This window comes from Piliocolobus tephrosceles, chromosome 18 (assembly GCF_002776525.5).
Source record: "Piliocolobus tephrosceles isolate RC106 chromosome 18, ASM277652v3, whole genome shotgun sequence".
Taxonomy (NCBI): domain Eukaryota; kingdom Metazoa; phylum Chordata; class Mammalia; order Primates; family Cercopithecidae; genus Piliocolobus; species Piliocolobus tephrosceles.
Window position 1 is genome coordinate 5,344,882 of NC_045451.1, and position 26,961 is coordinate 5,371,842.

The 26,961-nt window shown below is 36.4% G+C and overlaps 1 protein-coding gene across 1 annotated transcript in view; it reads right to left on the reverse strand.

The window, feature by feature from the left end:
* Positions 1 to 3,952: 3,952 nt before the first annotated feature.
* The window catches only part of C18H18orf63 (chromosome 18 C18orf63 homolog), a 43,152-nt gene continuing 20,143 nt past the window's right edge, over positions 3,953 to 26,961 (reverse strand). The window contains exons 8-14 of the mRNA XM_023224149.2: positions 22,978 to 23,087; positions 19,578 to 19,674; positions 19,380 to 19,465; positions 18,002 to 18,185; positions 7,415 to 8,434; positions 7,130 to 7,219; positions 3,953 to 4,048 (exon numbers count right to left, since the gene is read on the reverse strand). Of these exons, the coding sequence (XP_023079917.2) occupies positions 7,163 to 7,219; positions 7,415 to 8,434; positions 18,002 to 18,185; positions 19,380 to 19,465; positions 19,578 to 19,674; positions 22,978 to 23,087 (1,554 nt within the window). The 3' untranslated portion in view covers positions 3,953 to 4,048; positions 7,130 to 7,162. The remainder of the gene's footprint in view (positions 4,049 to 7,129; positions 7,220 to 7,414; positions 8,435 to 18,001; positions 18,186 to 19,379; positions 19,466 to 19,577; positions 19,675 to 22,977; positions 23,088 to 26,961) is intronic.

The window sequence follows — 26,961 nt, forward strand, 5'->3', positions numbered from 1 at the left end:
TTCCAGTCCTGGTCTCCCTTCTCTCTTAGATCCACTCCAGTAGGGCTTCTACATCACTCCACGGAAACTGCTTCATCACTCCACGGGTAACAATGGTCCCCATGTGTAAAACCCCATGGTCAATTCCCAGTCCTCTTCTTACTCCAAAACCTACTCCTTCTCATCGCAGTTGACGATAACCCCATGCTACCAAGTGAGCCAATAATCTTGCTGCCATCTTACACACTTTTCTCTGAAATCCCCAAGGCAGTGGGCTCTCCCCTTCAGAATCCTTACTTCCCATACCGTCTGCTGCTACTACAGTGGTGCAAGCCATCATTGCCATCTGTTTCTTGGATTTTTGTTTTGTTTTGTTTTTTGAGATGGAGTCTTGCTCTGTCACAAGGCTGGAGTGCAGTGGTGATCCTGGCTCACTGCAACCTCCAGTTCCTGGGTTCAAGCGATTCTCCTGCCTCAGCCTCTTGAGTAGCTGGGATTATAGGCATGTGCCACCACACCCAGGTAATTTTTATATTTTTAGTAGAGACGGGCTTTCACTATGTTGGCCAGGATAGTCTCGATCTCCTGACCTTGGGATCTGCCCTCCTTGGCCTCCCAAAGTGCTGGGATTACAGGCGTGACCCACCACACCTGGCCACTTCTTGGATTCTTAACTGGTGTGCCTGTTTCTTCTCATACCCCCGCCCCCCCCAACCCAAGTCTATTCATAACACAGTAGCCAGAAGGGTCCTGTTGAAACCTAAGTCAGATCACTTCACTTCTTTGGCCTCAACCCCATTTTAGTCAGAGTAAAGCGAATCCTCCTCTCTGCTCCTTGTACTCTAGCCTAGGCTCCCCCTGAAACATTCTGCAAACACACAGGTCGTTCCTCATGCCTGGGAAGTACATCCTTCAGAGGACAACTCCACGTGGCCAACTTGCTCTTCTCCTTCAAGTCTCTGCTCAAGAAGGCCTACCCTTACTATTTCTCTTACCTTGCTCTGTTTTTTTTTACTTTTCCACTGTACTTGCCATTTTCTAATGCATTATATAATTTAATTACTTATGCTTATCATCTGTGCCTGCCTGCTAGAATGTAATTTCAGTGTTCACAGATATATTGTGAGTATCTACAATAATGGAATACTAAAATATTTGTCGAATGAAAGCATGAAGGCCTTTGGAGAATAAAAGTTCTATGAAGCACTAAGGACATAAGGTAGTTTACATGGGTCCAGCAGCAAATACATGTGAAGAAATGCAGCCACAGAGGGAAAGAAACTTGTAATTTATCTAAGCCTTTCCATTCCTATACAGAGTCACTGTGACATATGAAAACTACATCTATTAGAAATGCCTTTATTATTTTCAATTTTGAATAAGACACTGTAGCGTACAACAATGTGAACATTTTAAACATCAAAACATAAAGACCATGACATGCTTAAATATTTATAAATACTATCCTTAAGTATCAATAAATACTCAATATATTAGCAGTTTCAGCATAATACCCCATCATATGCAATTTGAAAACACAGCAAAAATTGGTCAACTGGTTAGTCAAATAAAAGCTGATCATTAACAAATCCATATTTTTTTTTACCTTTTTACTACAGTAAGCAACAAATGCAAATAAAAATGTGTAATTATGATATATAATAAAATAAAAACAAATATAGTAAGCAACCAATACTGTGAAACATAATATATGAGTATGTGAGAAGCACGTTTGCATTCCTAGAAATATGATTCTTGGCATTAATTTTGACATTGCCATAGATTTTTTAAAGTAAAAAATAGGCAAACATAAAATTATTTGCTTATGGTTTTAAAATTAAAATGGTTCTAAAACTCATGTATAATTGGAATATAAGAACAATTTCTGGGGGGAGGGCGGTCCATACTGCATATAAATCACCAATAACTTACACAAAGAAGTAAAATGTAGCTTCCCCTAATTAGATTTGGAATTATCTTGGCTTTCAAAACTTGCAATGTTTAAAATGAACCAAAATCTTATTGATTTCTCTGGTGATGCTGAACACAGAAATTTGATCTAGAACCTCTTTTTGGAACATGAAATATGAAATCAGCTATCTATATACCTATTTATATTAAATCTTATATATATATGCATATATTTTTATAACTTTCATTAGGATAAATATTTTAAGATAAAGATAAAACCTACTTTATACAAAAAAAACACTAATATTAACATGGCAGGTTTTGCCATTTAGGTTAACATTGATCTAACTCAAGTACTATACTATATATTCTAAATTTTAGACACTAATGGAGTATAGGAGGGGGCTATCAAGATTATTTATATAAAGACCTGGAAGATGTTAATACCACTTCAGTAGTGGATGTATGGTTTTCATTATTTTGCTCAGTGCAATAATAAGGTAAGTCTCCATTACCTGAGGCATAGTGACTGGGCAGTAACAGGAAGGTGGCCTGGGAATCTGTGGAACAGTGGAGAAGGCTGGTTTTAGGAATGATCACATGCTGTGGATGACTGTGCTCATCAAATCTGCATATTTACTAACGTTATTTTCACCACTGCCTCACAAACAAAATGACAGACCACTCTTTATAAGAGTCTACTAGATATCTATAATACAAACTTTGGAATGAGAAAAGCACACTCAAAATGGGCTTCAGACAAAATGCTTGTCCTTATGAAAATGGTAACATCATTGGGAAAGAGAGATAATTCTGGAAAACAGAAATGCTTACAGTAAAGGTATATAGCAAATTAATTAACACAATTTCAGGAGCAGAAGTTACATTTAATGTTTGAAGGAGAGTTTGTGTTTACTTTTGCTTTTAATTGCAATGGTTTACTGAAGTGGTGGAGACAATAAATCACATTTACAAAATCAGAGTTCAACTTATACTTGGATCTCTACTGGCTATTTTTATATAATTATTGTTTCAGTGGAATAGCCAATGAAGATTTTGGTTTCTTTTAAATATATTATAACAATTAAATAATATTTTGTACATCAAACATATAAAATGTTTGAAAGCCAGAATAATATTCACTGTCTGAGAAGCTCCACTTCTGTTTCTCTTTTTCTCAAATGTTAGATAATTTATTTGTAATATGGACCAGAAGGTCATTCTGGACATGTGCTTCAATACATATATATCCCTAAGTCTGTGCCGGGAACCCAGAATGAATGTGCTTGAGACTAGACCACCAGGCCTCAGAGGCTCAGGCCATGGCTGTCTCATCCATTTCTGCAGTGGACACAGTGTTTTCCCCACTGCCTGGCACACAGAAGATGCTAATGAGTATTGGTGGACACAGAAATCTCCACCCCAATAAAGGCTCCAGTTTTGTTGAGAAATAGGTTTTACATTTATTCAGGGCTTCCTGTTAGTTTGCATATAAAAGCAAAAGTGAAATTTAATGAGCCGGTAGAGATATGGTAGAGATCCCCAAAAGGTAATATATATGCACATTCTTTTTTCTTAAAATGTATACTGTATCTTATATTAGAAATATATACACTTTAGTGTTTATGGGTAAAATTATATGATGTCTTGAATTTGCTTTAAAAGATTATAGCAAAATAAAAGCATGTCTGTGAGGAACAGATGAAACAGTGACAAAATATTAGTAACTGATAGATCTGGGCGATAGGTACTTAGAGATTCTTCATACTCTTATCTGTGCTTTATGTGGTTTGAAAATTTCAATAACAAAAATGATAAATTCAAATTTCAATAATAAAATAGGGCAAAATAAAGATATTTTCAACCATCAAAACTACTGTATAAGATATTTTGCAAAGGATATTTTGCAAAGATCTGCAGGAGACTATTTACATGACATTGTTGTAATAGTAAAAAGTTGGGAAGAACTGAAGCATCTGTCAATAGGGGACTAGTTAAATACAGAAACCCACATACAACAAAATGCTACGCAAACATTAAAAAGAAACTGTCGAGTGAAAAAGGAGGTTCCACAGCAGTCTGCAGAGCTGATTTCATGGTCACAGGAGTGTGAGAGACATCCGGAAGAGTGTTCGTTCTATATTCAGAATGGTCATCTCTGCAAAGAGAAATTACAGATGGTTTTTTAACTTTTTTCTTGAAACTGCTCTGTACTACTCAAGCTTTTCACAGGAGTATGTATTAATTTTATATTTAGGGGAAATTATTTTCTATAATGATTCCTTTAATTGAGAGCTAAATAATGTATACACATGGACACAGAGTGCAGAATGATAGACAATGGAGACTCAGAAGATTAGGGGGTGGGAGGGGGGTGAATGATGAGAAATTACTGAATTGGGTACAATGTACATTATTCCAATGACGAATACACTAAAAGCCCTCACTTTACCACTACAATACATCCATGTAGCAAAGTTGCACTTGTACCCCACAAATTTATAGAAATGAAATATTTTTAAAATTCTCATTACGTTATTCTTTCTACCTGATGAAATGATTTTTTAAATTTACTATTTATTGACTTTGAGACAGGCTCACTTTTTCATTCAGGCTGGAGTGCAGTGGCAAACACAGTTCACTGCAACCTCCACCTCCCAGGCTCAAGCAATCCTCCCACCTCAGCCCCCGAAGTAGCTGGGACTACAGGCATGCACAACCACGCCCAGCTAATATTTTTGGCAGGGGACGGAGTCTCACTCTGTCACCCAGGCTGGAGAGCAATGGCCTGATCTCGGCTCACTGCAACCTCTGCTTCCCGGGTTTGAGTGATTCTTCTGCCTTAGCCTCCCGAGTAGCTGGGATTACAGGCACCTGCCACCATGTCTGGCTAATATTTCGTATTTTCAGTAGAGAAGGGGTTTTGCCATGTTGTCCAGTATCGAATTCCTGATCTCAGGTGATCCACCTGCCTTGGCCTCCCAAATGCTGGAATTACAGGTGTGAGCCACCGTCCGTGCCCAGCTCTAGTTTTTCTTTTTTTTTTTTTTTTTTTTGTGGAGATGGGGTCTCACCCTTGTTGCCCAGGCTGGTCTGGAACTCCTGAGCTCAAGCAATCCACCTGCCTCAGCCTCCCAAAGTGTTGGAATTACAGGCGTAAGCCCCCACTCTTGGATGATTTTTTAATTTTAAAAATTGTATCAGGACTTTAGTAGTTCAAAGTGGAAAACTGCTATATTTCTAAAACAATATGAAACCTAGAATAGATTTCATTTATTTCTAAAAATGCAAGTAACATCTTAAAGGCACATGCATTTTTCCCTCAATCACCTACTGAGTACATTAAAATGTTAAGATGTCAAAAAGTACATAAAATACAACACATAACATATATAGGAATAGACTTAAATACCTTTTGGTTAATTAAAATCAGGCTGAAAATTCTGTTAGTTATAGGAAGAAACAGCAGTTGGAAAAGATAATGTTTTCTAGTTGGTTCTTAAAGAATCTGAATTGAAAGTATTCCAATAGTTCTATGTAAAAAATAAGTTGTGGGTATTTTAGTAATATGTTTGTTCTTAGAATGGAACAGATGGCAGAACAAAATAAAATGTAATTTCCAGATGTATCATGTTGTAAATTCAGTGCCATGAACTCAGCATTATCAACTGAATATCACGTTTAAACATAGCCAGCACTGTAGCACTTTTCGAGTAAATTTTAACTAAATGATTAACCTTTGAAACATCATTTAAGGTTTATTATCTTGGGTAGGTATCCCAAAAAGTGGATATTGTAGTAGCTGTTCAAATCTTCTGTTTTTAGATAATCTGCTGCTGCTGTGTGAGCTCTTCCTAGTCTGCAAAGATCCCCAGAACAGAGTTGGGGGGAGCCCACAGAGGACCATTTGCACTCATCCCTCTTTGGAGTCATTACAAAACAGCTGCTGTGTACGGTCCTTATCCAAGGAGTGTACTCTTCCCACCATGTCCTATTTCTTTGCTGATTTTAGGATTTCAAATAATTAATTTAAAAGTAGCTGCTTTTCAATGGCAGCAAAAGCCAAAATTGACAAATGGGATCTAATTAAACTAAAGAGCTTCTGCACAGCAAAAGAAACTACCATCAGAGTGAACAGGCAACCTACAGAATGGGAGAAAATTTTTGCAATCTACTCATCTGACAAAGGGCTGATATCCAGAACCTACAAAGAACTCAAACAAATTTACAAGAAAAAAACAACCCCATCAAAAAGTGGGCAAAGGATATGAACAGACATTTCTCAAAAGAAGACATTCATACAACCAACAGACACATGAAAAAATGCTCATCATCACTCGCCATCAGAGAAATGCAAATCAAAACCACAATGAGATACCATCTCACACCAGTTAGAATGGCAGTCATTAAAAAGTCAGGAAACAACAGGTGCTGGAGAGGATGTGGAGAAATAGGAACACTTTTACACTGTTGGTGGGATTGTAAACTAGTTCAACCATTATGGAAAACAGTATGGCAATTCCTCAAGGATCTAGAACTAGATGTACCATATGACCCAGCCATCCCACTACTGGGTATATACCCAAAGGATTATAAATCATGCTGCTATAAAGACACATGCACACGTATGTTTATTGCAGCACTATTCACAATAGCAAAGACTTGGAATCAACCCAAATGTCCATCTGTGACAGACTGGATTAAGAAAATGTGGCACATATACACCATGGAATACTATGCAGCCATAAAAAAGGATGAGTTTGCGTCCTTTGTAGGGACATGGATGCAGCTGGAAACCATCATTCTTAGCAAACTATCACAAGAACAGAAAACCAAACACCGCATGTTCTCACTCATAGGTGGGAACTGAACAATGAGATCACTTGGACTTGGGAAGGGGAACATCACACACTGGGGCCTATCATGGGGAGGGGGTAGTGGGGAGGGATTGCATTGGGAGTTATACCTGATATAAATGACGAATTGATGGGTGCTGACGAGTTGATGGGTGCAGCACACCAACATGGCACAAGTATACATATGTAACAAACCTGCACGTTATGCACATGTACCCTAGAACTTAAAGTATAATAAAAAAAAAAAAATGACTTGTCCAGAGAAAAAATAAATAAATAAAAATAAAAGTAGCTGCTTTTTACTAAGAGGTTGGGGACCCCTAAACTTGGCAATCCCAATTAAGATAATGTAAAAGCAAATCAAAAGCTATCACCTCAGTTACCTGGTAGACATTTCCTTCTTTCAGGTCCATGTTCTAAGCGTTAGGAATGATGAGAGATGTCTTAGGTTTTGATTTATCTGAGTCAAGTATCTGTATTAGATTGAAGAATCACATTTTGTTACAAATTAACTGCATATACTTACAGTTGCTCTAAGGTAGATATTCTGTTTATTAATTAGTATGGTTCTAAATGATCTTGGGGAAATCATTTAATACTTATTTAGGGATTTTAAAGGTCTACCATATGATAAGTAGTGCCAGGTTATTATTATTATTTTTTTTTACCTGCTTCCTAGAAGAACTGGATTGGCCATAGTGCACAGTATTGGAATGATGCTTCTTTGAAGTTTTGGAAGACTCTGGACATAATTTTCTTTTAGACCTGTGGGCTATTTTGCTTACTATCAACCTGTGGTCACTTGTACCAACTTCTTTAGCTTGATTTTCTGATTGCTGCTGTAGCAGTCGGGGATCTTCTGTTTCTCCATCTGATTCAAAAATGTGTGGCTGTCTTTTCAGTTTTAGTGACCCATGGCTTTTCCCTAAAATTTGTGTTATGCATTTCCCTGTTAAATTTTCTTTTCCTTTCTTTTGGAAGTCAACAGCACCTTTTACTACCCCTAAATTGTTATTTGACCTCAGCAACACTGCACTGTTAGATAGTTGCTTATTTTTGTTTAAACTTACAGTGGATTTTCCACTAGAAGAGGGAAATTTTGTCATCTTTTCAGAAGACTCTGTATTTTTTTCTTGCAGAGGTCTGGAATTCTCCTGATTTAAATTGTTAGCAGCCTGCATCTGAATGTTACTATTATATCTGTTTTTTATAGCTGGACCTAAATTCAGTTTGTCATGCTGGATCATACTAGTTTTGAGTGAAAACAATTTAGATTGTGTCACAACATGCTGTTTTCTTTTTGGGCTGCCAAGTACTGAGGTATTTTTGTTCATTTGTAACAATCTATTTTTGAAAACTGGTACAAACTTAGGGGTGATGTTGCTTTGGGAGCTAAGATTTGTGTGTTGAACTTGAGCATTTCCTCTGTTGGGCATTAATATTTCCGAACGTAGTTGTGGAGCCCTGATAGACAGGGATTTCTTTCTACCCTGAACAGACTCTGGCTGGAGATGCAAAGCTGAGAAAATGCCTGCTGTTGGCTGGCTGACTGAAAGCTCCACCTTGTGGTCCACTGCTACTGAACATGGTAGACTTTGAGCACAGGCAGACTTTACGGAAGTGGCTTGAGTCAGAGAGGCCCTGAACATTTTTTTAGTGGTCAAATTGGGTGGCTTGACTTTGTGTTCCTGAAAGGATAGAGATTTAAAAAAAATTAAAAATGTTAATAATGTCCTTAATGGAAAAGAAATAAAATATAAAATACCATCCAAATAAGAATATAAAGCAACACTATGATTTACAGAACAGGTAAAGAAAAAACAAAATAAAAATGAGCCTTCTGGTGGAAATGTGTACATTTCTTAAGGTTTGTATCCTCCTTTAGATACTATCCAAGATACTATCTTAAGATAAAGGTATATACTACATTTCATATAAATCTACTATACAAACCATTCACACAGCTACCCATTGTCCTCCAAACATGCTCACGTTGCTGTCTTGCTCACTGAACAAGGTATGGCCTCTTTTAGATACTCAAAGTCCCACCTTCTCCCACCCATCAATCTACCATAGAGTGACTGTTTTCCTGTCAACTCTCCAAGGATCTGCTATAAATTAAATAATATTTGTCACAAAAAAGAATAGTACAATGTAAGCTATCTTATCTTTTAGTACACATGTTCCATCTTGCTAAGTAGGTACTAGATTCTTGGAGGGTAAGAACCAGGACTTATTTACTCTTAAATCCTTCACAGTCACTAAAAATCCTTGTTGAAAGAAATTAATAAAGAGGTGGCTGCACCTACACTAGGCCTTTAGGAATAAGTGGGATTTTGACTGCAGGGACGATGCTATCTGTGTCTTAATCGTTTATTTTTTCACTGCCTACCACAGTGCCTGGTACCTGGTAGCAATTCAGCAAGTATTTGTCAAAGAAATTTGTCAGATGCATTAAAAAGATTCAAGTGTTTACAGTATTTTAAAGATGAACTATGGATTCACACACACATACACATAAACAATATAAAATTTACCATTTTAACCATTTTTAAGAGAACAATTCAGTGACTTTAAGTCCATTTACCACTGTACTGTGTTATATAACCATCAACACTATTGCCAAAAATTTTTTTTCATTCCAAACAGAAACTTTATACTCTGTAAATAGTAATTTCCTGTTTCCTCTTCCTTCTAGCCCCTGGTAACCTCTGTTTTACTTTCTCTTCTATGAATTTGCCCATTCTAGGTACCACATGTAAGTGGAATCATAAAATATTTGTCTTTTTGTATCTGGCTTATTTCGCATAATGTTTTCAAGGTTCATCTATATTGCAACATGAGTCAGGACTTATTCCTTTTAATGACTGACTATTCCCCTGTACATATATAGCACATTTTATGCACTCATCTGTTGGTGGAAAGTATTCTTTTAAAGTCCATGTCTATTGAGTCCTGTTGTCTGTAAAAGACTGATAGGTGGCAATAATCTGAAACACTGAACACCAAGTTCTTTTCTTACTTTCCCCATCAAAAAACAGGTTCACAGCTTGAAATAAACATTTTAAAACTGCTAGGAATAATATGCAAACTTGAATGACTGGTTTTTCTCTCCACTACTGGAGACTCCACTGTTGAATGAGGTTGAGAAGAGAATAGGAAAGATTTTGGGAAATCAGAGTTGGAAACAGGCACAAGTAAGAGACTAATCCAATTATCTATTAGGCATAAACAAGTCACACCAAAATGCAGTTGCTTTAAACCAATAATAATTATGTTATCATCTCTCACTATTCTGGGGGTTGGCTTGGCTTAGTTTGGCATCGCTCATGCTGTGTGGTTAGATACTCTGCACCTAGAGATCACTTCCTCTGTCACATGTGATAGGTGATGCTGGCTGTTGACTGGAATGCTGACAGACAGTCTCTTCCTGTGCTGGGGATCTCTCACAGATTGGACTCTAAGAACAAAAGTCCCCAGAAAGACTAGGTGGAAGCTGTTTCTCCTAAAGACCTAACCTCAGAGTATGTTGCATCACTCTGTCATAGGGACATCCAGACTCAAGAGAACAAGACCCATACCTCAATGACAGGAGTATTGTTCCATGACCAAAATGATGTGGAGAAGGAAATTCCAGGAAACTCAGTTCCATAATACTTAACTTGACATAATAGAAAGTCATTACAGCGAACAGTACTCCTCCTTCCATGTTGACTATTCTTGGGAAAAATGGAAAGTCTCCAAGAAAATATTGAGTGAGATTTGGGGGTGATGCTGAAAATAGGTGACTGGGATTCATTTCTGGAGATTACTTCAGTTGGAGGCTTACCCATACCACCAGGGCAAGAAGACATAGTATCTTAGTTTGTTTTGGCTGCTATAACAAAGTAGGTAGTTTATAAACAACAGTTTTGGAGGCTGGGAAGTCCAAGATCAAGGCAGATCCCTGTTGGGCCTTTTAAATAAGAGCCCTAATCCTGTTTAGCACAGTTCTACCCCCATGACCTAATTACCTCCCAAAGACCCTACCTCCTAATATCATCACCTTGGGAGTTAGGGTTTCAACATTTAAATTTTGGAGAAACACTTTCAGACCATAGCACATCCTTCTTAATTTGCCCATTATTTTCAAGGTATACAAAGAAAACCCAGCAAAGTTTCATGACCCTGAATGATGAAATACAGAAGTTAATCAAGGAAGAATTACTGGCTTACTGCCCCTTGACATTGCTCAGCTGAGTGAAAAAGCATGCATCAAGAAGGGGTTTGTATTAGTTTGCTAGGGCAATGTGGTACAAAGTGCTACACACTGGATGGCCTACACAACAGAAACATTATCTCAGTTTTAGAGCCTTGAAGTCTGAAACCAAGGTGTTGGCAGGGCTGGTTCCTTCAGAGGGCCAGGAGGAAAGGATCTGTTCTGGGCCTGTTTTCTCAGCTTGTAGATGCTCATCTTCACATTTACACGGTGTTCTTCCTCTATGTGTGTCTGTATCCAAATTGCCCTTTTTCATAAGAACACTAGTCATATTGGATTAGGGGCCCACCCTACTACAGTATAATCTCATTTTAACTAACTATATCTGCAGTGACCCTGTGTCAAATAAGGTCACATCCTAAGGAACTGGGGGTTAGGATTTCCGTGTATGTATCTGGGGGTACACAATTCAACCCACAACAGGATTGGGTATATACTTCTGGAGAGAGTAGAGAGAGGAGGCAGATGTTTTTCTGACGACTCCCTGTACAAGGGAGCTAGGGTAAAGCTAAAAAGTAACTGATAAAAACCTCATATACCATCTCTGTCGAGATACCATATAAGAGACCACCACCATCAAATCAACCCAGGTCAAGAAGTGAAGGTATGAAGGCCTCCTACCCCCACACTCCCCACAGCCAATCTCTCTGCTGTGACTGCAATGGATAGGATGGACTGGTATTCAATCTCCATTCCACCCTCCTCCTACTAGTGCTCCTACATAGACTAAAGCCTGGAAATCTAAAATTTACATTTCATCTTTTGCAGCTAGGGTTTGGATGTGATTTAGAAACAGCCAATCAGATGCATTCATAAAATATTTGGAAGTAGAAATAAGGTCAAGCCACACTTCTGCTGTTTTTGCAGAAACGCTTAATTATGAATGCCTTTGATTTTCAGTTGCAGAGTTAGCAGCTTAAGTGTAGGGGAGGAGAATGTAGGGTACCACTCTCTTGCTATAGAGGAGTAGTCCTCAACCTTTTTGGCACCAGGGACGGGTTTTGTGGAAGACAGTTTTTCCACGGACCAGGGTGGTGGGGGGGATGGATTTGAAATGAAACTCTTCCATCTCAGATCATCAAGCATTCGAATCTCGTAAGGAGCATGCAACCTGGATCTCTTGCGTACGCAGTTCACAATAGGGTTCGTGCTCCTACAAGAATCTAATGCCGCTGACAGGAGGCAGAGCTCAGGTGTAACGCTCGCTCGTTCTCCTGACACTCACCTCCTGCTGTGTGGCCTGGTTCCTAACAAGCCATGGACTGGTAGGTCCATGGCCTGGGGGTTGGGGACCCCCGCTATAGAGCATACTAAGCAAACATACCAATGTACTTCACCACATACCACTGCCCTTGTCCTATGCAAGGTCTCCCTGCACAGATGCTATCGTGAGAAGAAGGGTTCTTAAATTGGATTGAAGAACATTTCTACCTTAAAGAGATGTTTTGTCATAAGGAACTGAGTCACTTTGAAGTGTCCAGATTGAATTTTTTTCCATTTGATGAAAAAAGGGTTAAAGAATTAAGTTAAAATGAATATAGAAAAGCAAAGAACAGGCACTGTTTGGACCCTTGGGTTCTATAAACTGCAGTAACATTTAAACAATGTATCTACTACTTGAGATAAAAGAAAACTCATAGGCAGATTCATATAAGTTACTTGTATTTGGACAGAAAACTGTACTAGAATATGTGGTATATGAAATATGTTTATATTCACACACAGTTTCTTCTTCAGCTGTCTTTTGGAAATATACATATGGTGAGCATAACTTCTAGAAGCTTCTTTTGCTCCCTAGCCTAGCCTGTCAATATATTATTTACTCATTCTTTCAATTTTTAAGATAAAGTAAATAGCTCAAAGGGGGAAACCTCTAGGTTTATATTCAAAATTTATAAAAAGACTACAAAAGAGCCTATGTAAACAGCAGATGAGATAATAAATAATTCACAGAACTTAAATATACTTAATAATCAACAAACTACAGCTTTGTGAAGTCATAAGCCAAAAAAAATATGCTTTATTATATCATTATCATTATTCTGCCAAGTGTCATTGGCAAATGCAACCTGGTTGAATTTTAATTTCTAGAATTTATATACAACTTATGTAACTTTATACATTAACATAACATTATAGAAGAAGGCTAAAAGCCTGAACTTACATATGAATGAATATCTCACAGAAGTTTAATATTAAAGTAATAATTAAATGAAACTTGAGAAATGACGAAGATGACTAATCAAAAGTTTTATCGCTCAAAATTTGGTTCAGTGCATTGTATCACCTCAGTGTATTTCTTGCTTCAAGTTGAAGCAGAATTCAGTCAAGCTTAGATATAACCACAGGTTTATAGGACATATGGGTTTTTGAAGAATATTTTCTTTAAGTGACATGATACAACAAGGAAGCAGTCAAATTCAGAATATGGGACATTCTCTAGGGAAAACAATCTAGTTTTCCAGCAAATAACTGGCCTAAATAAAAGGGGAGAGAGTTTGAGATGTTACAGAATAAAGAGATTTAAGAGACATACATAAAATTATGTGGACCTTTTTTTGGATTCTGATTGAAACAAAACTCCTAAAAATAAATCTGTGTGAGATAAATGGGGAACCGCAGTGTGAACTAGTACTTAACAGATATTAAGAAACTATTGTTAATTCTTTTAGCTGTAATAATAACATAGGGGTTATATAAAAATATTTTGAAAAGAGATAGAATGTACACCATAGTCTTTACAGGTAAAACACTATATCTGGGATTGGTTCTAAAATCCCCCAGTTTACTCCCTACCCAAAAATATGTCAAGGGGAAATCAGATGAGAAGCACATGAGAGGCGATTATACTGATTTCCTTTATGTATCTTTGACATTTTCTGTATGTTAAAAAAAAGCAAGTTTGACTAAGCATTCCTAATTTTTTTAAGCTGACTGAGTTTTATCAAGTAGTCTGATCAATTTATTTTCCATTTTTAAAATTTATGCCTTTTACACTGCATGAATTTTTAAGAGTTAACATGTATGTGGTCTAGCAATAACTTACTGAGAGCTCACCAAGAAACTTTTTATGTGTTATCTCATGTAGTCCTAAAAACCCCTATGAAGTAAGTACTGCAAAAGACATGACCCTCTTCAAAGGAAGGACTTACTGCCTCTGGTGGAGTGCTGTCAGCAGAAACCCCTTTAGGGATTGCTTTGGTTACAGAGGGCCAACGCCCAAGGATATGCCTGTCTCAGGGTGGCCCAAATCCAATGACAGATGCAGAAGGGGTTATAAAGGCCTGCTATTTGGACGAGTGCAGAACAACTCTGACGGGCCATTTTAGTCTCAGAGCTCCTCAGAAGGGTGGCCAGGGCCATCTGGTGTCTGCTTTGTTTTTGACTTCTCCCTTTCTCCAATCTTGCTTCCTCCCTGCCTTCCACAGGTATTGTTTCCAAGGGCAGTCCCTAACATCATGTGCACTAGGCCACCTCAGAATCAGCTCCTAGAGAACCTAATCTGTGACAAGTCTTATCATTACCACCGCTAGCCTCTGCCTCATTTTACCCATTGAGCATCTTAAAATGGGGTACATGGAGATCAAATAACTTGTCCCAAATTATACAATTAGTAAGAGGTTCAAATTCAGGCAGCCTGTTTCTAGAGCTTGAGCTCTTAGCTACAAATATAAACTTTTTCCAATTACAGGACTAAGAATCTTGGGTTTCAATTCTAATTCTGCAATGCATTTAACTGTGTGGCTTTGGTTAAATAATTTTGGTTAGATTATTGGGATGTTCTGTCTCCTCTTCTGCAAAATTGAGTAAATTCTTTATCCAAATATCAATTTTTTATTATTAAATGAAATAATACACACAAAAGCAGCTGGCATGCAGAAGGCACTCAGTAGAATTGAGTAGGATAAATTCTTATTGTAAGGAATAATATAAAACCCTAATTTCCAATTAAGTGTTATTTTACATTCACGAAGCAAATTTTAACAAGCACATTGTTCTGATTAACTATTTCTAAAACAAACATGGGCTGGAAATCTTAAGTATTCCAGAAATATATTCAAAAAAACATGTGTGATATAACAACATATCTTCTTCCAGATTCTTTAGGTTCAGACCTGGCCAGCAACTTTAAAAGATGTTATATCTGAACAAAACGTTAATAGTATTTTAAAGATGTCAATGGGCATTTGTCCACTCACTCTTCCTTCTGAGGAGATGACCTTGCCTGCAGGCCTTTGTGTCTAGGTTGTCAGGTTTTTGTACCATTTTTCTCTAACTAACAGTAGGAGGAGTTGGCACCTGACCAGGAAGATAAACAACTCTCAATTATAAATTTACATGTATCTAATATTGTGGTCTCAGAATACATAAAGCAAAATCTGAAAGTAGGAAAAGTAGATAAATCCACATGATGCTGGGAGATTAGAACACACTTCTCAGCAACTGACTGACAGGTCGTAATGTATTTAAGCCAGAAACACATAAGAAAAAGATAGCTAGAAAATTCCCATATCTTAGAAAGTTAAAATACATTTTAAAATAATTCATGTAATTAATACATTTTGAAGTAATTTATAGGAAGTACAAAAGACTGCCTTATATCTAAAGTTTTAAACTATTATTGAGAGAAATTAAATAATATATATTTAATATGTGGAGAAATATACAATATTCTTAAATTGTAAGACTCAGTGAAATTCCCATCAAAATCCCAATATGCTCTCTCTGTCTCTATGTGTGTGTGTGCTCGCGTGTGTCTGTGTCTATGTGTAAGTTGACAAGTTGAAACTAAATGTGTATGGAAATGCAAAGATCAATAGATAAGATGCTTTATCAGATTTCAAAAATCTTATAAAATTTAAGATTAAAACATTATAATAAATATAAATTTTAAGATTACATAATTAAGATGATTCGAAAAGCATGGTGTTGGGGCTAGGATCAACAAACTAACCAGAGAAAGAGATTAAAGTGGCCTGAAACAATACTATACACACAAAGACACTGGATTTATGACAAACGTAGTGCTACAAAGTTTTGAGGGGAGAAAAAGTATTGAGAAAAAAGTACTGGGGTAAGAATGGTCTTTTTTATTTTTAGCTTGGACATATGGATATCCATATTAAAGAAATCTGACTCCCTACATCACATCATATTACAAAAATAAATTCCAATTGCATTGCAGATCTAAATGTGAATGCAAAACAACCTTTTATTGGATGTTAGAGGAGAAGACCTTCATGACTTTGGGGTACAGAAATATTTTTTAAACAGGATACAAAAGTAGCAACCATAAAGAAAAAGACGGATCACTCTGATTATAAATTAGGACCTGCTGCCAAGATACTATTAAGACACCAAGACACCTTTAAGAGAGAAAGTATGTTATAGAATGAAAGAAGATAATTGTATATAACTGATAAAAAACTCGTATCTCACTTATGTTAAAAATATGTATAAATCAGTAAAAACACAAACACATAACACAGTAGAAAAATGAAAGAATGGCATTTCAAAAAAAAAAAAAATCCAAATGGCCAAAATACATATGAAAAGATGTTCGATCTCATTAATAATCAGGAAAATGCAAATTAAAAACACACAATAATAAATACGCCTATCAGAAGGGCTGAAATTAAAGACCAATAATACCAAAAATGGGGAAGGATGTGAAGCAACATAAATTCTCCTATACTGCTTTGGGGCAGAGGGGAGTACAGACTCGTTAGGGAAATAGTTTGGTGTCGCCAGCAAAGTTGGAAATACCCATACCAATTCTACTCCTGGAGGTTTCATGTACATGAAACATATACAAGACATATACAAGAATGTTCATCACAGCATTACTAGTAGTAGCCCCTAAAGAGAAACAATCTAAATATTCATCAATAACATTCTGGATAAACTGTGGCATAATCACATAGTCAAATGCTACATATAAAGGAAAATAAACCAACTATAGCTAAGTGGAGCAACATGGATGAATGTCACAAACATGATGCTGAGCCTAAAAAACCAGGCACAAAGGAATACATACTCTGTGATTTATTTTACATGAAGTTCAAAAGCAGGCAAAATGAAATATGATGTTTAAAGACACACACTTAGTTGATAAAATAAGGAATCATTTCCATAGTAGTGGTCATCTTTTGGGAGACGAAAGGAGTTACTACTAGGAAGGTATAAGTAGGAGGCTCCTAAGTCCTGGCAAGGTTCTATGTTTTATCTGTGTGATAGTTACATGGACGTTTGATATTCATTAAACTGTACAATATTACTTTTCTATATGTGTGCCATATGTCACCATAGGAATAGATTTTTAAAATGCAGAGGAGACAAACTCAGTAGAAAACACCCTCCCTCCCCAATAGTTTCCAGCCTCAGTAAAAATAAAAACCATGAATCTGATTTCAAGTTAAGTCCTCAACCGCTTTGTTCTGACAAACTCTGAGATGTAGGCCAATCCCCATATGGCCATTTCATCTTTAATTTGTCCATTAGCAGATAGCTAATTATATTAATTTCTTAATGAAATCAGACAGGAGACAGACACTAGCCCTCTGCTTCCTTATACAGCAGGGATCATACTTTAATCTCTCAGTGGTTCCATAGAAGCCCCAACTTACTTGACTTGTTGAGGGGCAGACATCTTACCTTCCATTTAACTGAACTTGTACTGACAGCACAGTATCTCCAAATAAATACTCTTCATAAAACTCTGTCTCTTCAATCTCCAATAACCCAACTCATTTATATCCTTGATGTGGGTGAAACATTTCAGTAAACAACCACTACTATAGTACCGTGTTAAATAAATAATAATAACAAATGACTAAGTATAGTAGTAGTAACAACAAACAGTTTTAGGGAAACATTGAACTGAGAGAAAAGAATTACCGCACATTGGGTTGGGTATCCCACCCAGAAGGCAAGAGATTCAAGTAAAATAGATGGATAGTATATCTTGGAGAACTAGATAGGACAAGAGATCTCTTACCTGTATGTTAGGTTTAGTTAGTTCTTGTGTGTAGTAGCACGGTTTACTTGTTATCTTTATGGGAAATCCACATATATGGGGCAGTTTAGATTTTAAATCTGAAAGAAAACTTTTCAACACAGCTTCTGAATCTACCCTTGGAAAGAACTGTATGGGCTGACTTCTGATGCAACTGAGAGGATATCTGAACAATGTTAAAGAACAATGTCTAATTTTATTACATAAGACATGGCAATTTATATGGGATTTTAAATAGTATTAAAGTAGCAATGTTACAAAGGCACACATAAATATATCCTAACTCTTTTATATTGCTTATCTGATACCATCCACAGCTGAAAGCATGTTTTCTCACAGGGATCTTCATTCCTTATATTCTAACACTCCAAATTGAGACAATTCATAGTATCTTACTACATGGCTTTCTAAATGGAAGGGCAACTACGATACTCCAAAAACAATTTATAAGAAAGATACTATAAGCCTTTTGAATTACAAAATAAATATTATAATAAACAATGAACAGGTTGCACCTCCAAAAACAGTAAAAAATTCAGGACAGAGAAACAACACATACGGATTGTATTTAAGCTGCGAAAGCAGTTCTTTGAGAAAGCAGTTACTTTTTCTGATGAAACATATTCTGAAGATTTTGAATAATATGTTGGCATCTAATGAAAGAAAATAACTGATATATGTTAACCTCAGTTTTACTATTAAAGTAAGTTTGGCTTAGGAAACATAGAATGCGAAAAGACAACACTAAGACAACCATTTTTAAACTCCAGCAGGTCAGAATACAGATAGAACTGGTGAAATCAGTACTAAGATTTAAGTTTCGCCTGAGCACTTATGCTCTTCTCGTGTGTATATTTCAATTTTAAAAAATATTGTTTAAAAAGATATTTTCTTAAGTCAACGGGCTGCAATTAAGTATAAGTCAAATCATCTAAAATTTGCCTATAAAATTAGATAACCTCCTCAAAAGAAAAATCTTGTTTTTGTTTACAACCTAACCTTTAATTCAACCCTTTCAATTGTATCTGAAATGCCACTGGAGGGAGCACTTGGCTAAGGAGAAGCATGATTGCTTTTTTTAACTTTCTAAGTTCTAACTTTGGTTTTCTAAATTGTTGAAATGGTGTTTAAGGAAAATATCCTTATTAAGTTCATCCTCATATAAAAATAGGGATATTCTAAGCAAACCAAAAACACTTGTGCAGATAAGAAGTAGGGGGAAATGTACCATAGTTTCAGTTAGACACAGAGAAGGTTGAAAAGTATGACATGAGAGTGGGAGCAAAATGTAGATTATAGAGTGGGAGTAGATTATAATGTGGGCAGACAGTATTTGCTTCAGTTGGTGTGTAAAGGATATGTGAAGGTCCTTTCTCCGAGCATTTTGAAATAGATGTTGCAGTATATTTTAATTTTTCCACAATCTTCTGGAAGTTTATAGCCATACTAAAAATTAAGCACAAAATTTAAAATATCTTGGAGAAAGCTAAACTTAGGCTAAGTTACAACAAACAAAAATCAAATAACTTCTAATGTAACATATACTTCCATTCCTTACCAGGGCATCCCAGTGTCTCTGGAAATCTCCATATGAGCGAAAAGGACAGTCAGGTGGGATGGCATGAAGAATATTTATAATTTGTCCCATTTTCATACTATGAAAAATGAGTAAGTTATTATGAGCCAATGCTTAAATATAGTTTAATAACTCAACTACATGATTTAGAAAGTGTTCAAAAAAGATTTAACAACTATCTCACTAGCTATAATAGTAAACTAAACATCTCAAATTTCAAACACACTGTACTAAATCTTTTTATTTTGCTTTAATTGACAAATAAAAATAGTATATATTTATCATGTATGACATAGTTCAAAATATGTATACATTGTGGATTGGTAAGTCGAGCTAATTAACATGCATTTACTCTCATACTTTGTGACCACTTAAAATGTACTCTTTGCTCTATTATTTATTTTTTGAGACAGTGTAACCTCTGCTTCCCGGGTTCAAGTCATTGTTCAAGCGATTCTCCTGACTTAGCCACTAGCTGGGATTACAGGCGTGCACCACTATGCTCAGCTAATTTTTGTATTTTTAGTAGAGACAGGGTTTTGCCATGTTGACCAGGCTGGTCTCAATCCTGGCCTCAGATGATCTGCATGCCTTGGCCTCCCAAAGTGCTGCAATTACAGGTGTGAGCCACCTCACCCCTTCTTAGTGATTTTTCATATGTATGTAAAAAAAGTAATTGCGATTTTTGCCATTACTTTCAATAGCAAAAACTGCAATTACTTTTGCACCAACCTAATACTTTTTTATTAACTATAGTCACCATGCTGTACAATAGATCTTTTGAAGTTATCCTTCCTATATAACTGAAATTTTGTATCCTTTCACCAACATCTCTCCAATCCATGCCTTCACTCCCACCTACCCAGCCCCTGGTAAGAACTATTCTACTCTCTGCTTCTGAGAGTTCAATTGTTTTAGAGTCCACAAGGAAGTGAGATCGTAAGGTATTTGTCTTTCCATGCCTGGCTTATTTCATTTAACATAATATCCCTTAGATTCATCCAAGTTGCAAATGACAGGATTTCCTTCTCTTTTAAGGGTGACTATTATTCTATTTGTGTATATACCACATATTTCTTTATCCATTCATTTGTTGCTGGGCACTTAGGTTGATTCCATATCTCGGCTGTTATGAACAATACTGACATGAACATGGCGGTGCAGATATCTCTTCAATATACTGATTTAACTTCCTTTGTATCACCAGTAGTGGGATTGCTAGATCATAAGATATTTCTATTTCTAATATTTTGAGGAACCTCCATACTGTTTTCCATGATGGCTGAACTAATTTACATTCTCATCAATAGTGTGCAAGTGTTCCCTTTTCCCCACATCCTTGCCAGTATTTGTTATATTTTGTCATTTTGATAATAACCATTCATCAGGTATGAGGTGATCTCTCATTGTGACTTTAATTTGCATTTCCCCTGATGATTAATGGTGTTGAGCAATTTTTTTTTTTTTTTTTGAGACGGAGTCTCGCTCTGTCGCCCAGTCTGGAGGGCAGTGGAGCAATCTCAGCTCACTGCAAGCTCTGCCTCCCAGGTTCACGCCATTCTCCTACCTCAGTCTCCCAAGTAGCTGGGACTACAAGCGCCCGCCACCACGCCAGGCTAATTTTTTTTGTTTTTTTTTTTTTTAAGACGGAGTCTTGCTCTGTCGCCCAGGTTGGGGTGCAGTGGCGCGATCTCCACTCACTGCAAGCTCCGCTTCCCGGGTTCACACCATTCTCCTGCCTCAGCCTCACGTGTAGCTGGGACTACAGGCGCCGCCACCACGCCCGGCTAATTTTTTTAAATGTATTTTTAGTAGAGACGGGGTTTCACTGTGTTAGCCATGATGGTCTCAATCTCCTGACCTCGTGATCTGCCCGCATCGGCCTCCCAAAGTGCTGGGATTACAAGTATGAGCCACCCCGCCCAGCCGGTGTTGAGCATTTTTTCATACACCTGTTCATCATTTAAATATCTTCTTTTGAGAAATATTATTCGAGGGCTTTGCCCATTTTAAAATCAGGTTATTTGTTTTCTTGCTATTGAGTTATTTGAGTTCCTTATGTAGTTTGGATAGTAGCTCTTTATCAGATGTACGGTTTACAGATATTTTCTCTCATTTTGTAAGTTCTCTCTTCACTCTGTTGACCTTTTCCTTTGCCATATAGAAGCTTTTCAGTGATGTAAACACATTTGTCTATTTTTGCTTTTGTCATCTGTGCTTTTTCACAGATATGTAGTTTTCAGTGTACAGGTCTTTCACCTCCTTGGTTAAATTTATTGCTAAGTATGTTTTTGGTAGCTATTATGGACAAAATTATTTTCATTGATTTCTTTTACAGATAGTTTGTTGTTAGTATATAGAAATGCTACTTTTTTGTGTGATTTTGTATCCTACAACTTTACTGAGTTTGTTTATTAGTTCTAACAGTTTTTTGGTGGAGTCTTTAGGGTTTTCTATATGTAAGATCATGTCACCTGCATACAGCAACAATTTAACTTTTCCCTTTACAAGTTGGATGCCTTTTCTTTCGTTCTCTTGTCTAACTGCTCTAGCTAGGACTTCTAGCACTATGTTGAACAGAAGTGGAGAGAGTGGGCATCCTTGTCTTGTTCCTGATTTTAGAGAAAAAAGCTTTTAATTTTCCACTGTTGAGTACGATGTTAGCTATGGGTTTGTCATATATGGTCTTTATTTATATTGTATTTTAACAACTAGAATTACTAGAAAAAACTAAATTAGATTGTTGTAAACAATGTGCCAACTGTAAACACAAAATAATGACTAAGAAATTTTTCAACCCAAAGATATTACTGGTAATGGTTAGACTTTAGGGAAAAGTCTGTTAGGTGGTAAATGAATTAGAGTTAAATCTATGTTTTCTACCTACCACCTCCCAGCTTCAGTGATTGAATTATTATGTGTATGCCACTAAAGTTCTTTTTCCTAAGCGATTTAAAATTTTATCCCAATTGTCCTGCTTATACTAGTAACAAAATATTTTTTCCTGAAAATAGTACAAACTTAAAACTCAGTTCATACCAAAGTATAATGAATCATTAATGATTAGATACAAGTTTATGAGGTTTTATTAATATTATTTTGATAGTTTTCATTTTATAATGAGAAATTTAGAAATATTACTTTTTTGAAACTAGATCTAATAAAATTTGAATATACAATAAAATTAGTAATTTGATAAAGAAAATTCATGACTTTTGTAAATATGACAATAGTGTTTCAATACCTTTGTGAAGTCATAATTCAGTATTTTAAAATTCACCAAAATGGTTTATACTTTTGTACATGTCAAAGTTAAGAAAGCAAAATAAGGGAAACCACCATATTTTGAACTCACTCTAGACACTACAAATTGAAATCTCACCTTGGCAAAACGTAGCACCAGTTGCTTAAAATGGAATGTCTCTCAATGACAGCATGCTTGTTAGTATGAAAATCCTTTATAATACTCTGGGAAATCTCAAACTCTTTTAGCTTTGAATGGAAATAAGATTTGTAAGTCCTCAATTTGGCAAAAAAGGAAACATTTTAAAAGATACGTATTTGTTACATGCACATAGTAGGTTATAAAGTGGTTTTAAAGACTTAAGTTACATTGAATCATGCATAACCACTTTACATAAGTAATCAAAGTTGCAGCTCACCCTGCTTCTCCTTTATACAATATAAAAAGCATTTCATGCTTTCCCTCTTACCATCCAAGCCCAAATTCCTATTTTCCAGTTATTTTAGCTGGTTTTCAGGTTTTGTAAAAATTATGTTAATTTGCAGGGAGTTGAATCTTCCAAAGGAAGGTGTTCATATTTTAAAATAATAGCTTTTAACCTCAATTGGTTTTTAAAATGGAGGATGAGTAAGGGAATTATACTTCTATCTGGTCTTTTGGAGGAGAAAAGACAGAGCCAATGCTCCAGTCTCCTTTTATACCCCTAACAGCCTCCTAGAACACTTTCTTCCCTGTTCCTCCAGTGTCCTCCCTATAGGGCATTTTGGCTTGTATTTAACCCACAAGAGTTTGCCAATTACAGCTCTCTTACCCTGGAAAATCTCCCTGAGAGGAACTGTTCCAGTTAGCTAAAGATATAAAGAGACCTCAAGGAGGGTGAAAAAACAAAGTATTAATGGGCGAAAGGACACTGTATTAAGATTAGAGAGAATGATTCATAAACCCTTACCCCATTCCCCATTTTTCTTTTTTTTTTTTTTTTTTTTGAGACGGAGTCTCGCTTTGTCACCCAGGCTGGAGTGCAGTGGTGCCGTCTCGGCTCACTGCAAGCTCTACCTCCCGGGTTCACACCATTCTACTGCCTCAGCCTCCCCAGTAGCTGGGACTACAGGCGCCCGTCACCACGCCCAGCTAATTTTTTTTTGTATTTTTTAGTAGAGACGGGGTTTCACTATGTTAGCCAGGGTGATCTCTATCTCCTGACCTTGTGATCTGCCCATCTTGGCCTCCCAAAGTGCTGGGATTACAGGTGTGAGCCACCGCACCCAGCCAACCCTTACCCCATTTTTAACCAACCACCTAACATCTTTTGAGAAACAATGTTCTAACCTCACCACCTACTACTTTTCAAGGAAGTCCAACTAAACTAGATGACTTTTTATTGCCTGGACAACTCATTAGCATCTTAACAATACAGTTGCTTAAAGTATTGTCCCCACTCTGATTTCTCTGACTCCTACCAATAAGGTCCTGATGCCTGGATCTAGACCCATCTTCCCCATATCCAGTGACTGATCCTTCTCTGAGTTCCTGTGGCATTCAGTAAAACTAATGGAAATGGAGGAGCAGGGAAGAGCAGGAAAACATGAATGCAGGAAGAGGAAGATAGAATATGTTAGTTACATTGTGAAGTAAAAGAGCAAGGCCACACAGAATGAATAAGGACACATATTTTCCTGTGCACAAGAGATAAATCTTGCACTGTGATGTACTGTGCTTAAGAGATCAGTTGCCTGAAATGTGTGATAAAAACATGGTTAGAACAGGCATAGTTACGAATGTTAGAAAAGACTGGTTGTAGAGGGAGGAATAAACTGAGAGAAAACAGAACTTAAAACTGAATTCAAAGAAGGTAGGTATCAGGTTCAAATGTTTAAAGTTTATGGGTTCTCACACACATGTACTTATATAGCTTGAGTATATATCCTCTGGGTACTTTCTACAATATTCAGAGACTCAAGTCAATTGCGGCAGGGAACTCAATAAGTACCAGTACTTATTGTTTACACTAGTCTTTCTCAACACAGACTAAAGACTGGCAAACCACCCAACTGTTCACCATATACTCCAAGAGGCTGCAAATGCTAACCCTTTGTATTTCCTTATTTAGCAAATATTTATAAAGTGCCCTTATATGATCAAAACCATATTGAAAAGCAGGTATTCAATAAATATTATTTTCTCCTTATAATGCCAATCTAAAGAATTTAGACTTAATTTTCTCTAGGGCAAAGTTGAAATACTAAAGATATTTAGGCTGGGGACCTTTGTTTTGGAAAGTGAACTCTGTTCACATTGTAAGGAAAAATTAGATAATAAATTTGGAGGAGAAAGCCTTGAGACAAGGACTATATGGAGACTGGTTTAATAGTTCAAGTAAAAAAGGGGAGTCTGAATTAGAGCAACAGAAATGGAGGCAGAGAAGAGTCCATTTCAGAGCCCAGAGTAGGCTATTAAAGACTCACTGGAAAGAGAAAGTGAAAAAGAGGAAAAGCCAAGGATGACTCTGAAGTCTTTAGGTAGGTAAATTATTGACTGCTGATGCCACTAATGAAAAGAGTAATTACACAGGAAGAACAGATTTCGGATTGGGGAAGGTGACAAATAAATACAATCAGTTTTAGAAATAATTGAGTCTGACTGCGATTTGTACATTCATTTGAAAGTATCCAAGAGAGGACAGAAAAGTTACAACTATACAAGAATATTTGGGAGGTATGGTGTATGGCTGAAGCCACTGAAATGGGTGAGCCTGCTAAGGAAAAGAGGGCTGAAAATGGAACCCTAAGAAACAGCAACATTTAAAATGATAAATGAATGAAGATAAATGAATTCCAGGAGATTCTAGAAAAATCAAGTTTCAGAGAAATCGAGAGAGGAGATTATTTCAAGAAGAAAAGGGTGAAAAATAGTACAAGTATTTCAAAGATTTCATATGATTCTCTCAGACATTTTCTTTTTCTCTTAATTCCTGAAGTAACACAGTTCCTATAACACTAATTTTGATACTCCATTACCAAACATTGTTTTTTAATTGTATTTTTATTTAACATATATTAGGTATCTATTTCTGTAAGGCTCTATGGGACATACAAATTTCAACCAAAAAACCTAAGGATAGGTGAAGGAAGCATGGTATTGTAGAAAGAACAGAGTTGAAGGACAAACTCCAATCCTGAATCTCTTACTACCTTTATGACCCAGAGCAACTTATTTAACTACTTGTGTCTTAATTTACTTACGTATAAAATAATAACAATAGCTATCATTTTTAAACCTTTACTGCCAGGTACTATGCTAAGCCCTTAATGTACTTTACCCCATAACCTCCTTACAACCCTAGAAGGGGTATCATTATCTCCAATTTATAAGAAAAATGGAATCCTGCAAGATTAACTAACGTACCAAAGAGGCACTGCTAATAAGTGCAGATCTGAGAATTTTAATGTGATTCTAGGCCTACACTGAATTTTCTGGGTATGTGAATATTAACCAGTACTCAGTAAATGTTCCCTTCGTCTGATAAGTTTTATGTGTGCATGCTCTTCTTTCTTCTGACCTACATAAAACATTCTAGGAGGAAAAGGTGTTTTCCATCAGCACTTGGCATATACACATAATAGTACCAAGTAAATATCCATCTATGAAATAAATAGAAATTTGTTTCGAGGCACTCATTTCCCAAATATTCCATATAATTAAATTTCAAGGCAAACAGTTTAATATTACATAATGCTTTTCTGAAATATATCCCTCACATAACTGTGGATTCAATTATAATCTCAATGCACCAAGCAGTAAAATGGCAACTTGTGCACATAAATTCCTTTAGAAACATTCAATTACTTCCAGGAAAGTATTATTTTAAAGTTTAGCACAGTCCAAAATTTGAGAAATGAGTAAATTACTGTTTCAATTACCTCTTAAATTTTTTGATCTCTATTTAAATTGTAAAGACAAGGGCTGAAATCCCATTTTTCATCATGAATTATAATAAACTGCTTTAAAATTGGTCTACATAGGGTCAAAGGTCACGATTTAGAAAACGACTCCAATCTCTAGCCTAGAGGAATTAAAAAAGAATTTAGAAACAAAAGTCACCTAGTTCAAAAAATAAATTAG